This window comes from Coenobita brevimanus, chromosome 22 (assembly GCF_032717465.1).
Source record: "Coenobita brevimanus isolate Jiangsu-jjx chromosome 22, ASM3271746v2, whole genome shotgun sequence".
Taxonomy (NCBI): domain Eukaryota; kingdom Metazoa; phylum Arthropoda; class Malacostraca; order Decapoda; family Coenobitidae; genus Coenobita; species Coenobita brevimanus.
Window position 1 is genome coordinate 43,632,434 of NC_136975.1, and position 16,695 is coordinate 43,649,128.

Here is a 16,695-nt window from a genome sequence, read left to right on the forward strand (position 1 = left end):
ATACTGTCTCACACACACAATCTTGTCCAATAATCTACTCCTGCTCTCACTCTTAAGAATCAGTCTCACTAATTACTCACTATCACAGTTTCTCACTCACTCACATTTACTTACTAGCACACTTTTTTTTTTAAATTTTAACCTGCCCCGTACCGACCAATTTATTACCAAACCCACCCCCAAAATCCAACAAATTTTCTTTTTTTTTTTTTTCTTTGGCTCAAACCTTTGCTTTTGGTGAGAAACAACGGAAAATCACCAAGAAAGTGCCCACCTACGCTTATGAGTGGTCGGGACAGGTGAGCCCGCGCACCTGGTCTCGTACTCTGTTGAGGCGCGGTGCAGGTGCCACGTTTTATGTGGTAGGGGAAACTATTCGAAACCACCCAGAATACATACATATACATTTATTTGGTAAAAATTTACATGTATTACAAGAATATATTGGGTAAAAAAAAAAAATTATAGGCGATATAGGCGTACGTTCATTATCGGAACACCTGAAAATTGCTGATTTCTTGCACAGTTGACTCACTGAGACTGTTGTTTCAACTTACATTCTGTTTCTCAACTTACATTATACTTTTCTACAATCATTATATCATTTTCAATTTTCTGTAACAGTTATCACATATTGACAGGCCTTACCTTTATCTCTCTCTCTCTCTCTTGCCAGACGCCATAATCCCGTAAGGGGTGGCCATTGACTTTGAGTTATTTGTTTTACAGGGAGGGGCACTAACCCTCCACCAACCCACTTGTTGACACGTAGGGAGCACGTATGGTTTGGTTATATGGTTACCACCCATGGTTTGGTTATATGGTTACCACCCAGCATTGCAAATGGTTTCTTGGCTTTCAGGAAATACTGTATATTATATTTAGAACAAAAGAAAACATAAAGAACATTTCACTGAACATATACATGTAAGAAAATTTTAAATATCATGAAGTAAACATGGCACATGGACGCAGTCAGGGGGCATGAGACTGATGTGTAACATGATGTGCATCCTAGCCGTGAAGAAGTTAAACATAGAGAACAAAAGTAATGCGAGTATACTTGGCTGGGGAATAACTGGGAGGAGGAGGAAGGTGTGAAGACAGGAAGAGATCAGTAGGATGGAAGTAGTGGAAGCAATGAAGAAAGTCAAAATGGGAAAAGCCCCAGGAATGATGGAGTGTTTGGTGAAGTACTGAAGCATGGGAGAGAGAGACAGCAGTAGAATGGATATGGATGATATGCAGATTGGCCTGGGAGGACGGTCGAGTCTTGGAGAATTGGAAGTCAGGTATAATTATTCCCTGTACAAAGGAAAAGGGGAAAAAGAAGTGTGTCAAAATCATAGGGGCATTTGTCTTCTTAGTGTAATAAGAAAAGTATATGGTAGGAAACTTATTAACAGAGTTAGGGATATAACAGAGGAATTAATTTGAAAAGTGCAGGGAGGTGTTAGGAAGGGAAGAGGTTGTGTAGATCAGCTATTCATCCTTAGGTCTTTAGTGGAAAAGTTCTAAAGAAGGGAAAAAAGTTGTATGCAGCCTTCATGGATTTAGAGAAAGCACATGACAGGGTGGATAGACAAGGAATATGGAAAATATTAAGAATATGTAGAGTAAATGAGACGTTGCTGAATGCCATGAGGAGCACTGTATGTACAAGGGAGCTAAGCAGTGCCGTTTCTTACTACAGGGTATATGCGAATTACGCAGTTGCATAGGGCCCCTGAAGCCACCAGAAGGCCCCCGACCTGCCATTACTGGCTTTTTTTAGAAATTAAAATGAGTGTTGAGTCACTCCATATTCATGAAATAAATTTTGTAGGGGGTACGGTGGACCTGCCAATTATTGTAAATGCCATAAAGTGAGTAATGTAAGAACGGGACTCCCAAACAGCATTTCACATAGGGCCCCCAAAAGGCTAGAAATGGAACTGGTGCTAAGGCTGCAGTACGTGTGGATAGTGAACTGAGTGAAATTTTCTATTTAAATGTTGGATTGAAACAAGGATGTGTCATGTCTCCATGGCTGTTCAGTCTGTATCGGGATGGGGTTATGAATGAGATACAAGGTAAGGCAGTGGATGATGGAGCAGTCCTAATGAGAAAGAGCAGTGTTTGGAAACTTCCTGTTCTGTTGTTTGCAGATGATACTGTATTGCTATGTGAAGATGTAGGGGAACTGCAAAGCTTGGCAAATGAGTTTGGGAGAATGTGTAAGAAACAAAATCTAAAGGTGAATGCAGGAAGGAGTAAAGTTATGGTCTTCGAGAGAAATGAAGTCACTGAATGTACAATGAGGATGGATGATGAGGAAATGGAAAATGTGAGTGCATTTAAGAACTACAGTAGTGTGATGAGTAAGGATGGAAGTTTGGAGGATGAAGTGCATACTGACATCACTTAATATAATAGTGAGCATGATATTCTTGCAAGTACACAAACATTACATTTTTTTTTCAACTTCTATAACTGTTATCACATATTGACAGGCCTTACTATTATAGTAAGCATAATGTTATCACATATTTATGTACCGTGCGTGATATTCTCACAAGCACACAGTATTACATTCTATTCTTCAACTTCCATTATACTTTTCCACAAAGATTAATATCATTTTCCAACCTTCTTTAACTGTTATCGCATATATACATGACTTACTATTATAGTGAGCGTGGAGACTGGCATCCTTCCCCACTCGCGCTCCTTTTTCCTTTCCCTTTTCCTTTCCCCTGCCCCTTCCCTTTTGTCCCTTTCCCCACATCACGGGTCTGTGGGGAGGGAGTGCGGGAATACTGTGGGGCGAAAGAGGTGCTTGGGAGCAGCTCCACCTCACCTGCCCGCCACCCAGGTGCAACACGTAGGAGTGCGGGAGCTCCCTGCCTGCTGCCACCACTGTCACTTTCCACACCACTCACTCCCACCCCTACACTTCCGCCTTCCCCAAACAAAACAAAAGGCCCATACCTTACTCGCCTCCTCGCCCCTTCCGTTCCATGCGACGAGATCCGTTCCGACCCCAACCACATGGGAACACCACATCCACCTGCTCCATCCTCATCCTCATCCGACCCTTCATGGACAAGATGGAGAGAGATGCATGCGTGTCCTCATGGTCTAGCCTGACCTTCCACTGCCTGACAATATGTTACGTACCGCCGCTTCCTTGTGACGGTATCTCTGTGTCACTACTGCTTGTCTCCTCGTCAGGTACCACATAGTCTTTGTCATGGACATCATCATCGACTGATGAATCACTGTCGCCAGCGAAGGCCTCGGCTGGGTATGCATCCAGGACGGCTTGGATATCCTCATCAGAGAGACCTCAGTGCGCCATGGCTGTCCTGGGTCACTGCTAACAGGTGAGTGGCCAAGTCATAGGTGCGCATGGGTCACGCATGGTCGGATAGTGTCCCCACCTGGCAATGGGTAGAGAAGGTGTCACGCATCAACGCACCAAAAATCACGCGCAGAATATGAAAAATGAGCAAACGACAGACCTTGCAACTACAAAACGTGCACCGTACGTTGTCGGGATGGAGCGTGAAAAAATGTTGCGATGTGCATTGTACATCATTGGTACAGGGCGGGTTAACTGTTTTTACACACAAAGAATTTTGCGGGGTTGAAAATATAGTTTTGATCTTATTTCATATCAAAAGATGTAAGGAACGATGAAGGCAGATGCCATGAAGCATCTAGTCAGTGTTCATTTATTCATCCCGTTAAACCTTCTGTTCTTCCATGGTCTATTTCCACTCATCCCAATCGTCGATGGGAGAATGTCCTTGCTTGGGGCACACCCGTCTCACTCACGGCCACTTAAAGAGTAGTGACCCCTCGCCACTTTGTTCACGTTGTAACTGCCCTCTGGCTCTCCGACATCTTTTTCTCAACTACCCGTTCACACTCCACATCCGCCGCTCTGTTTTTCCATTATTACCCCGCCCCTCATTGCATACTGATTTCTTTGGCGATTTTCCTACATTTTCTATTTCTAATATAATTGCATCTCTTTCTGCTCTGCGTATTGCATCTTGTCGTCCTTCCTTCTTTGCTAACTTAGTGCCACATACTGTAGCTTGACTAGGCTTGGTGCTAACCTTTCTCACCTGGTTTACTCATTCAGACATTCAGTGTTCATAACTTATATCTTTGAGCCTGTAGTGGGTTATTCATCCAATATCCTGGGATACAAGACTATTGCATCATCCAGATTGCCACAGTTACCTCTGTACGTGCTATATCTAGGTAAAACTACTGTTCACATTTTGATCCATCTACCCATAAATGAACAGCTAGCATCAGGATTCATATCCTGGCGCTGACGAGCCCGTAACCTCGAAGTGATGCTAACCAGTCACCACGGTTATGAAAACTGGAACATATGACTTCACTCAGTCCAAGCTATGGACTTCTTCGTTCTTCCCCACCCCACCACCCCCAACCATTAAATCGGCCTTTGGGCCCTCTCTTTGTAAGTTATGTAAGCATCAATGTATTAATTTAAATAATTTCATAATCATGTACAGTTTAGGTGGTAGGTAGTGACGACTATCATCCACTCACTTGATGTAGTGCTGCCTACTTCTTCCATCACCTTTATAAATCTTTTCTGTGTCTGCTTTCTTCCCTTTCTATTTTTCCCATCTTTCCTGTCACTTTTTATTACTCTCCTTTTCAGATGGCTTTACATTGAGTGACAACCCCAATGGTTTCATTTTCCTGTAACCCAGGAAACCATTCACAACGCTGGGTGGTAACCATATAAGCAACTCATATATGTTCCCTTGTCAACAAATGGGTTGGCAGAGGGTTAGTGTCCCTCCCCATAAAACAATTTAACTCAGTCAAACGGCCACCCCTCACGGGATAATGGCGTTATATAGTTTCAACTCCTAATGTGCAAGGCAACTTAAGTACGCTACATTGTGCTGGCAGTAATGCGATTCAGCACACAGTGGGCCCCGTAAGCCTACCTATAGTGCCATTCACTCAGTGTAATGATATCTAAAGGTAACTGTACAAGTATGCTGAGAGACCAAGTGGTTACCTGCAAACTAGAAAACCATTTAATATGCTGGTTGGTAACCAAGTAAACGATAATTCGATAGTTGTAAGCCCCAGTCGGATTTGATCCATACGAATTTTTTTTGGGGGTGACTTAGATCTTTGCTCGTATAATGCCACTTACGAAAGAGTTGCTGGTCACGTTTTCTCACCTCTCCTGGCGGAGCAACAACGATCTTTAAAGGACTGGATAGGTAGAATAACAGCCTGAAAAAAAAAAAAAGTTTCAGTACTTGAGTACAGTAATTTCATCGTTATTTCTAAACAAGAATTTCTTGTATTAGTAGCTTGTACCTTATAAATTAGTATTCCTTTTCATAAGTTTTCTGCGTTTGGTATGATGCACATTTTTTATTAGTTTAAGCGACTACTCATTGACCGAGCGGCGAGCACTGAGGATATTAGTGGAGGTGTGCACTTACATGAGAGTTGCGTCATATGAGATACCTATTTATCACAGTAATATTGCGGTAAGAAGTTTGATTCCTTGAGATATAGAGTATGTAAGTTAATGGCTCATCTTGCCGGTCCTTTATATAACATTTACTTTTCGTAAGATACAATATTTACCTACTTGTAAAATAATACCACCTTGCTCGGGTGCATGTGTGTAGTTGGGGAGAGAAGTATGCCATGAATCCTGGTTTTTACTTCAGAGAAGCATCGCTGAAAAAGGGTTGTGATCAAGTTCCAAACTCCATGATAGAAAAGTGGAAGGAAAAGAAGGGAACAGCAGGAGAAGAAGGAAGCTGTCAAGACAAAAGAAAAAAAGGAATCGGCAGAAGTGCCATTAGAATCTGAACACCAGTCGAAGGAAACAAGCCAAGCAGGTGAAGAGAGTTGAAAATAATTTGAGTCACAGGAGTTATTTGTCTCATGTGAGACTGGTGGCAGGCTTGTGCAGACATAGTGGTGGTGGGCTCCCAGATTTCAGTAGTGTGCATGATTACAGACTAAACCAAGAATGTAAACAACAGAATATAATGCTATTCAAAAGAGAAATACCCGGTAGAGGAAATTGTTTAGAGAATAGGTAAAATTATCGTTTAAGCCCCCAACCCCCCCTTTAATTTTATTTTATTTTTCAGAAACCTACTGATTTTAATGTTTTCAGTAGGATATTGATTGTCGATTTTACCACAAAGTACCTGTTTTCAAGTTTTGGCCCCCCCCCCCTTCCCCACTTCCACCCACCCAAAAAAATGGGCATTTTGTGATATAATCGGCATTAAAAATCATATGGAAATCACTAAAATAGGTAAAAACAAGGGTAATTTTTTACAAGTGCACAGGGACATCTTTTTTGGTGAAACCAAGGTACTTCTGATGGTTTTTGATGTGTTTTGAACGAATCTGACCTTCATTTCTGCAGCAAATCAGTATATTTCAAGATATCCCCCACCCCCCTTCCCCTCACAAGAATGGGGGAGATGGGTGAACTCGGGGTTTTTGGGTGGGGGAAATCACGTAATGTATTGATTTGCGATAGAAGTGAAGGTCAGAATAATTCACAGCACGTCAAAAACCATCAGAAATACCTTCGTTTCACCAGCTGAGTCGCCGCGCGCCGGGCCGTCTGGCCTACTCCCGACCGCCTCGCACCAACAATCGCCTGCCCGCTGTCACAAGCAAACCATTATCTCCTAAGCTAAGCTAAGCCCAGCTAACTGAACCTAACCTAACCTAACCTAACTTAACCTAACCTAAACCTAACCTAACCCAAACCTAAGCTAACCTAACGTACCAAGCCAAAGGTGAGACCACATCAACAGAAAAACTAACCTTAAGGTTGCAGTCCTCGCACCCACTCGCCATGACTGACCCGTGCGTATCTGAAATTCAAATTTGCGCGCCGGTTGTATCAGTTTGAACTTCATGCATGAGCAGATAGCGCGTGACATAACGCTAGACACACGCTTTAGCCCCACCCATAAGTCACGTGAACCGTGATGCGATGGTAGACACACGCGAGACAGGATCACAATGCATTAGGCACATGCCGCGATGGGTCTCACGTATCGCCAGACTGTCGAGAGTAATTTTTAGGAAAATTTTCAAAAATAATTTTTTCCATTAATATTCATTTGCGGAAGTTGTTTCTGGGGTTCAAAATGTTCGCTATGGTGAGATCTAGATATCTGGAAGAGTGAAATAGAGATTCCAAATCCCTGTGCACTTGTATAATAATACCAAAACAAGAATTTTATATTTGATTACCTGTTTTTTTTTTGTTTTGTTTTTTTATTAACCTAACCTAACCTAACCTAACCAATCAGACCTAACCTTATATAAGGCTGTGCTTTATTAACTGATGTAACAAAAAGTTTTTATTTTTTTATATTTTTTTTTTCAGTTAACCTAACCTAACCAATCAAACCTAACCTTGTATAAGGCTGTGCTGTATTAACTGAACTAACCTCAAGTCACTGGCTGTTGGTTTGTCGGTGTGGCTTGCAAAGATTCAGCAGTGATGGAGAAGTGGAGGAGTGTAGTAGTCGTATGTTCCTTTAGGAATAAATATCTTGAGAAATACTGATGAAAGTATTCCATCTTCATTCCTGGACGTTTCATCCAGGAAATTAGTAGAAATATTATCTTTTTCAAAGAAATTCTCAACAAATTCGAAGTAGTGATACAAGATTGGACATGGCATGTGATGGGAGTAGAAGTGCTGAACAGCTGAGGATAGTAAAGGTAAACAAACCAGTTGACATATAAATGTGGAACCTGCAAGAATAAGGTAACCAGTAAAGACCTAGCTTTTCTGTGTAATTTATGTGACTTATAGCATCACTTTTTCTGTAAGTCAGTTGGCAAGAATACTTACAACTTTCTTGTGGAGAATCCAGAGAGTTCCATACAGTGGTATAACCTAAAATATAACACTGGCTGGAAAAATTTGGTATTACAGTAATCCCTCCAATATCCGATGTAACAGAGCCAAAGGCATGTCTGGAAAGTGGGTTTGTCTGGATACTGGGATCCTGGACAGATACTATGGATCCTAACCCAGCCTAACTTTGAAAGCCACCTAAATAACTCCCTACTGGACAATCATAGCACCTATTTAAGACCCTATTCACACAAATAAGGGACTGAAAGCATGAAGTAAATAAAAAGGAACCAGAGAATGAGGAATTAGAAGTGAGTATGGAAAATATTTAGCAGTGTACAGGGTACTTACAGCACATCCGTTGCCGTTACAAAGATTAACCCGCCTCCTCTAAGGTTCTGGCAGTGGTGAAAATGCTCTTGAAGCACGTACAGTAATCCAGTGTTGTGCTGCACTTAACCCCTACACCGCGGGCTTGTTTACCAATAACTTGCGTGTGCCGCGGGGTTATTTGGGCTCCGACAGACTCTCAAAAAATATTTGCCAAAAATCAGTTATTAGTCCTAGAATAATAAAATTACATATGCTTATGGCACATACCTTCAGCTTTCTCCTGGAATGATTGTTGAGCCTTCGTCGGTTACCGTAGGACTTGTGGAGACCTCTGAAGTAGGGTAACGAAGTCTCCACTTTACACTTCCCGACAACCCGTAATATGATTACCACAGCCAGATACAAACACTATAAACACTATTCTACAATTTTCAAGTAGTTTGGGATCCATACTAAAAAAAAAAAAAACACTGTGAAAGCAATGGAAATTACGAGCGCGTCTGACCGTCGCACTGGCACTAGTTCGCTCATGGTAGTCTGTCATTTATTATTCATAAAACCCCTCACACTTTATATTTCTATTACTATATAACACTTATATATATCTACAGTCTTTATCCATAAGTTTCCCTCAGTAGTATTAGTTTATTGTCACTGTAGGGATTCAGTTTCTTTCAGTAAAATACGTAGCATTCACTTTCTCGTCCTGTATACTGGCATTGAGAGTGAATGTCACTTTCATCTTCACTCTCATAACTCATAGCATTCAGACATGCTAGAGTGAAACTTTCACTTTCATTACTGCTAGGGTATATACTCGTATTCTTATAATACTACTCATTTACATTTCTATTTACGTTCTCTATTTTATTTACGTTATTTACATTTCTATTTTATTTACACTGTGTTGTGCACTGTCACTTGAAATAACTTATAAAACTATTTTCCATTGTTCACGTATATTTACATTTATTACTTTCACTTGCTGTTTACACATTATTTACACATTATTTACAATTCCACTTGCACTGTTTTACTCAATAGAAAGATCGTAGTCACTCTTTTATCAATTGTCAGCCCTTTACCTCTTTCCACACGAGGTTTAGTAGGGGGTAAAGGTCACAGAGCCATTTGCATGGGGGTGAAAAAAGGCCTTGAAGTCAGCAAGATGAAACATACGTCCTCTTACTTCGGAAGATGACAGTACTGTACATTGATAACGCAGGGGCCAGGCCAGGCAGCCTAGAGGCCTGCTTTAGGGGTTATTCAGAGTTACCAATATTACTTCTTGAAACAGCTAAGTCTAGCACTGATATGATTGGCAGGAAATCTAGAGAATACATTATAAATTTGGTAGTTCCAGGTGAATGTAAATATCATTTAGGCTTCTCCCTTCCCTTCTTACATGTATATTTATTACGAAAATAGATTAGAGGCCTACTTAGGAGATATATAATCAGAGCTACCAATGTTAAATCTTGAAACAGCTTTGTGTAGCACCGATATGATTGGCAGGAAATCTAGACAATACATTATAAATTAGGTAGTTCCAGGTGAATGTAAATATCACTTAGGCTTCTCCCTTCTCTCCTTACATGTATATTTATTACGAAAATAGATTATACGGCATATTTCAAGGGGAAAAAAACAGCGAAAATTAGCGAACGAGTGCACGTGAGGTGTTGTCAGGTGATAATTAGCCAATTCCAGGTGTATGGCACTCTCACTTACCTGATTTCTTTCTTGTATATATTATTTGGTATAAGAATACGACATAGGGCTTATTTCAATGGATGAAATCAGTGAAAAAATCCAGGGAAGATTTACTTAGCGTAGCATGGCCGGGCAGGCGAGAGGATAGGGTAATGGAGGGGGGGTAGGGAGGGGAGTCAAGAACGGGGAGAAATGGCTAAATTGTCAACAATGGATGGGAGTACAGATGAGATTAGGAGTGCTGACTAGTGTTGGACATTGTCAGTACTGATAGATGATACAAGCCCCCACTTGAAAGCCCGGGTGAATTCAAAATAACACAGAATCACAAAAGCGACGCCCCGCGGTATGATCCCTTGCTCCCAGGCGTCACGAAAGTGACGCCCCGCGGTTAAGGGGTTAATCTTTTGTGCTATGAGTTATAATTGTTTAACACTGCATTCTGTTCTTATTGTGCCATGCCAGTTTCAACTGCCAGTTTGCACTCCACACTTAATCCTTTGCACTCTAAATTCTAATTTCTTAACACTGCGCAACACTGTAAGTTCCCATGTGGTCTAGTGGCAAGGTATTGCAGTTTATTCACAAAAACGAGCTCATGCAGCATCCACTGCAATGAGCATTTAGTCACAATGGTAGTTAGGCAGTGGGGAGGGAGGAGGAAGGAAGGGGTGAAGGGGCCGTGCATAAACACGGCTGATTGGCGCTGCACACCAAGTTCAAATTACGGTTGAAAAAAAAAAAATCAGATTCCTCCCCCCTCCCCCAAGGCCTGGGCCCAAAATGTCCGGGTAGTGGGGTGTCTGGTTATTGGGCATCTGGATGTTAAAGGGGTTACTGTATTTTACAAGTTACCAATATGCAGTTCAGGGATATTACCACCATAAACACATAGTATATTGCCTAAGAATGCTAATGAACCCCATAACCCCATTTGGAAATTGGTATTTACAGAGATAATGAATACATGTAGAGGTGTGCGATATGTAGGAGGACTACTGGGCCTTGGGAGCAGGCTGAGAAGCCTATGCCCAGAGTCGAGCACCTAAAAAAAAAATAAAAAAAAAATAAAAAATAAAATTTCCCCAAAAACCATACCTTGTATCTTGACGGCCAGTCCATGTAAAAAATGCATGCGTTCGTACGTGTGTTTCTCCTTCTGTCAACAGCGTGCATCTGCTAGGTCTGTTTCAACCACTCATAGGCATACTTTATGTCACTTGATGGTATTCTACCAATCAGCTTTGTGAAGCGCGGTCTTTTTTTTTTTTTTTTTTTTATGCTAGGGAGAATGAACCAAAGGCCACGAGCCCACAAAAACTGTTCCTTCCAAGAGAAGAACAAAATACAAGAGAGAGCCAAATTCAAGATCTGATCATTTCAAGATGCCTGGACACACTGAGTTTGAAAGACTGGAGATCATAGGAAACAGGAAATACAGACAGAGGGAGACAGTTCCAGAGCTGACCTGTTGCATAAATGAAGGACTGGGAGTAACGGTTAACTCTTGCAATAGAGAGTTAGACAGAAAAGGAATGAGAGTTTGCTGCTTGATGGGTGCTACGTGCCCGTCGTAGAGGTGGAGGATTCTTTCTGGGCGGAAAATTTGAATCTTTCTCGCTGTGGCTTCTGACGAAGTAAGACGTGATCTGTGCAGCAGGTGTAATATTGATTATTTTTGCGTTATTAAGCATTTCCACCCGGAACCGGAGGAAACCGTTGGGTTATTGAGAAAACACGTTATATTTTTTCTGGTAGTTTCTGATGAGATTTTGACCTTCGTTTTGTCGGAAATGCTTCATTTTGCCCCTTTTCCAATCATGAACTTTGACTGGATGAGGAGGTGAAATGAAGCATTTTCTACAGGAAATGAAGGCAAAAAAACTCAAATCACATAAAAAACCGCCAGAAAAATATACTGCACAACCTGGACCATCGTATCTCTAAGGTAAGCATTCCGCTGCAGCACGTTAGGTTAGGTTAGGCTAGGTTAGGTTTGGTTAGTTTAACTGGTTGTGCAGTATATATATATATATATATAATATAAATTTTTTATGCGATTTGAGTGATTTTTGCTTTCGTTTTCCGTCGGTTTGGTTAGGTTAACCGGTTGTGCAGTATATTTTTCTGGTGGTTTTAGATGCGATTTGAGTTATTTTTGCCCTCGTGTTCTGTCAGTTAGGTTAGGTTAGGTTAAATCGGTTTGGTTAGGTTAACTGGATGTGCAGTATATTTTTCTGGTGGTTTTTGATGCAGTTTGGGTGATTTTTGCCTTCATTTTCTTTCGAAAATGCTTCATTTCACCTCCTCATCCAGTCAAAGTTCATGATTGGAAAAGAGGCAAAAAGAAGCATTTCTGACAAAAATGAAGATCAAAATCACTTAAATCTCATCAAAAACTACCAGAAAAATATACTGCACAACTTGGGGGGTGTATTGGTAACTTGTAAAAATTTACAAAAATTTTATCTCATGTCACTGGGTTGTCAAGAGGCAGGAGTAGTTGGAAAAAAGAATGGGTGTATTAGAAAAAGGTACACAGGAAAAGTTTGACCAGGTGAAGAAGGATATAAATGACATCTGGTGAAAACAATGTGAAGAGTTTAAGGGGGAAATTTGTGGTGAGATGAAAGATGACCTGGCACAGCCTTACATGGATGTGTTACAAGGAGAAGCTCAAATTCCGCAGTGAAAATGTGGAAATAAATAGTCCCATCCATCCATCCATTGCCAGACGCCATGTATCCCAAACGGGGTGGTCAAGGGCTTAGAGTTAATTGTTTTACAGGGAGGGGCACTAATCCTTCACCATAAAAAAACATGGTGCAGGAGGCAGCTTGGAAGGTACAAGATAGATTATGAAGAGAGAACAGTTTAGTACTACATGGGGTACCATAGGAGATGAGAAGTGGCTTTAATCTACAAAATAGACAAGAGAAGGAGAGGCATGCCAAGACAATATTCAGGGAGTTTTGTTATGAAATGAATCTGAATTGTTATGACAGTGACATTTAAGAAGGACTGGAAAATGTATGAATAGGCCTACCAACATGACTGGAGAGGATACAGGATCAGGAATTAAACCTAGACCAATGATGGTGACAATGGAGGACTGAAGGTGAGGATAATGAGAAACTTGCACAAACTGAAGAACGCTGAAGACCCAATATTTAGGAGAGTAGGAGTGTCGTATGACATGTCTAGGGAGGAGCTTGAAAGGAATAAAGAATTATGAGAGCAGGCACAAGAGAGATGAAAATGAAAAGAGCTCGGGAAACTTCTGTGTGGTGAGGGAAAGTTCATGGAACAGATATTTACTATGAGTGAATGGAAGAGGAGACGGAGACAAGCGGTAAAGAGGAATCTGGATAATGGAATGATTGAACCTCATAGTAAGGTCTGTATAATGGTTAGTAATGTAGATATTGTTTCTATCTATCTGTCTATTGCCAGACGCCTCAATCCCGTTTGGGGTGGCCACAAACAAATCGCCTCCAAGTCGCCCTGTCCCCCGCCATTTCACTGCCCTGCTCCCAACTCACACCCCCCTCTCTCATATACCTCTCCACCCCATCCCTCCATCTCATCCTCGGTCTCCCCCTCCCTCTTCCACCCTCCACCTCACTCACATACACTCTCTTCGTCAATCTTTCACCCTCCATCCTCTCCACATGGCCACATGTTTCTTATGATAAAATAAATGAAGTTAATGTAAGACTAAGTGATATGAAAGAACAACTGTATGTAATAGCCCTTTTGGAAGTGAAGCCAAAGAACTGCAGATATGAAAAAAGTACTGCTGGATATGATGTGAAGAGATATGAAGTGTTTGGAAAGACTTTAGCAGAAGAAAGTAAAGATCTAGGAATGTTAATTTACGTTAGAAGGGATGTTTCCTACAGTACTTTAGAAAATGGTTGTGACTTTGTGACTTTGTAAGTCTGAAAATTAAAGAGGGTGAGAATGTGTTTTCTTTGAAGAGGAAGCATGGCACCATTTGACTGATTGTTAACTTTTAAAGTTTTATACTCTTTAATGAGAAAACTACTATTTCAGCAAAATTTTTGTCAAACTAATGCACTTTGTAATGTCAGGTCCAATATGCTCATACAGTATTTGTTGTTTACTTCCAGCATAGACCACCATGAGACGTATGAAAATACGTGCCACTCCAAACTTAGGAGGTGGAGGAGCATCAAAAAATGTACAGCCTCGCAGCAGCACGCCTGCCACTGCCAGGCCCTCCAGCATCAACCCTTCAAGTGCCACACCTTCCAGTACTACATCTGGCACCACAACATCTGCCAGCAGTACATCTGTCACCACCACAGTTGCCAGTGCTATGTCTGTCACCACCACACTTGCCATTACTACATCTGTCACCAAGACACCTAACACCACATCTTGCATCACTACACCTGTAATCACCACACTTCCCATTACTACACCTCCTTTCACCACTACATCTGTTGCCACTGCACCCATCATCACCACCACACCTACCATTATTACATATGTCACCACTTCATCTACTACTGGTAACTCTACACCTATCACTACCACACTCACAAACTCTATACCTGTCACTGCCACACTGACAAATTCTGAGCCCACCACCACCACAGCTACTAACTCTGCAGCTCTTACCACCTCACTGATCACTACGCGAGGGAGTATTATTCCTACTGTCCCCAGACTTACCAACACAACACCAATGACTCCCACACCTGTCAGCACCTCAGTGACCACCCCCACACTTCTCACTACCACCCATGTCACCGATGAACCATTTACTGTACCCCCTGCTGACACTGCACATGACATTACCACTTCTTCGGTAGCAAAAACAAAAGTTGTAAACCCTACATGTACTTCAGCTACTTTTGTTAGTACTAAACCTGCTAATACTGCATTTGTAAGTTTTACAACTACCTCAGCACATGAAGTCATTACATCTGTCTCTGCCACACCTGTCACAACTCAGCCTAACACCACAGCTACCATAATTACATCTGTATATACTTCTGTCAGTGAAAGAAGTACGACTGATACAAGGAAGCTGCTTAAGGTACTGTAATATATTAGTGTGTATGCCATACATTTAGTGGAAGGATTTTCATATACCTGTACTATGTAATGTGTATAGCTATATATAAATGTATATATATACTGTATTTGCTGGTGTACAAGGCCAATCTGTGTATAAAACTACCTCTAATACTTTCATACAGAATATGGGTTTGAAGGTTTACTGTGTGCATAAGACGAGCCCTGGCTCATTAGACACTGGGAGCCTGCTGCCCCAGTAACCGCAGTCCACTGATCAGTGAAGTGATACAATCACCTTCTTGCTAACAACACAGCTTTTGGTTAGGTTTTACCTTAAACCAGCTTCTTCTGTGGGTTTTACAGGCTATCTAGGCAGCGTGCACCACCTCCGTTATCTAAATGGGTTATACATTTAATGTTCCAGTATTAACTCAAACTATGTTAATAAATGAAAATCATATTACCATGAATTTTAAACAGTAGGTTAAAATAAAGTTATGTTTTAGTCATCACATCAACTGTTAGTGATTAAAAACCTTCAAAATCAGTATCATCCATCTATGACATCATAAGTTCATCAACTTCATCCTGGGTTAAAGTTTGCAGTTCGTCGTAAGGATCAGATTCTGAACCGAAAGGTGTAGGTTTGGCATCGGCTTCCTCTTCCTCATCTGCCCACAAAATGTCATCATCTGTACAATACATTGAACTGGATATTTCTTATTTCTTGAAAGAGTTGATTGCTGTTTCCACAGAAATATCAATCCATGCCATGATAATAAAATTACACAGCACATCCAGACCTGGAGGATGCATATTCCTACCTTTTGTATACAACTTGTTACTGCTGATCATCCACTATAGTCGGTTTCAGCAAGTCTGACACACTGATTTTGCCAGCTGAGGACAGATGAAATTGGTAATACTGCCTGATACTCTCGGGCGGTGATTGGTTAGTTCCCTTCATGTTTGAACTTGCACCAAATTGACCTTGTTTTCCAGTCAGATCTCATTTATTTGTAAGGTACTGGACTATACAGATACAGATTAAAGCAATGATATCTTTAACCCTTAAACCACGGGGTTGTTTTTACTTGACTTGCATGTCTCGTGGGCATATTCGCGCTCCAACAGACTCTCTAAAAATATTTGCCAAAAATCAGTTATTAGTCCTAGAATATTAAAATTACATATGCATATGGCACATACCTTCAGCTTTCTCCAGGGATGTTTGTTGAGCCTTCGTCGAGTACCGTAGGACTTGTGGAGACCTCTGAAGTTGGGTAATGAAGTCTCCACTTTACACTTCCCGACAACCCGTAATATGATTACCACAGCCTGATATTATCACTAGAAATACTATTCTATGATTCTCAAATAATTTGGAATCCATACTCCAAAAAAGAAAAACACTGTGAAAGCAATGAAAATTACGAACACGTATGACCTTCCCACTTGCGATCGTTCGCCGCTGGTGTTCTGTCATTTATTATTCATAAAAACACTCACACTTTATATTTCTATTACTATATAACACTGATATATATATACAGTCTTTATCCATAAGTTTCCTTCAGTAATAGTATATTATTGTCACTGTAGGCATTCAATTTCTCTTTCAGTAAAATACGTAGCATTCACTTTCTCGTCCTGTATACTAGCATTGAGAGTGAATCTGTCACTTTCACTTTCAT

The 16,695-nt window shown here is 41.0% G+C and overlaps 1 protein-coding gene across 1 annotated transcript in view; it reads left to right on the forward strand.

The window, feature by feature from the left end:
• Positions 1 to 5,458: 5,458 nt before the first annotated feature.
• Positions 5,459 to 16,695, forward strand: part of LOC145392398 (uncharacterized) — a 73,122-nt gene continuing 61,885 nt past the window's right edge. Inside the window, exons 1-2 of the mRNA XM_080266804.1 lie at positions 5,459 to 5,483; positions 14,086 to 15,020. Of these exons, the coding sequence (XP_080122930.1) occupies positions 14,097 to 15,020 (924 nt within the window). The 5' untranslated portion in view covers positions 5,459 to 5,483; positions 14,086 to 14,096. The remainder of the gene's footprint in view (positions 5,484 to 14,085; positions 15,021 to 16,695) is intronic.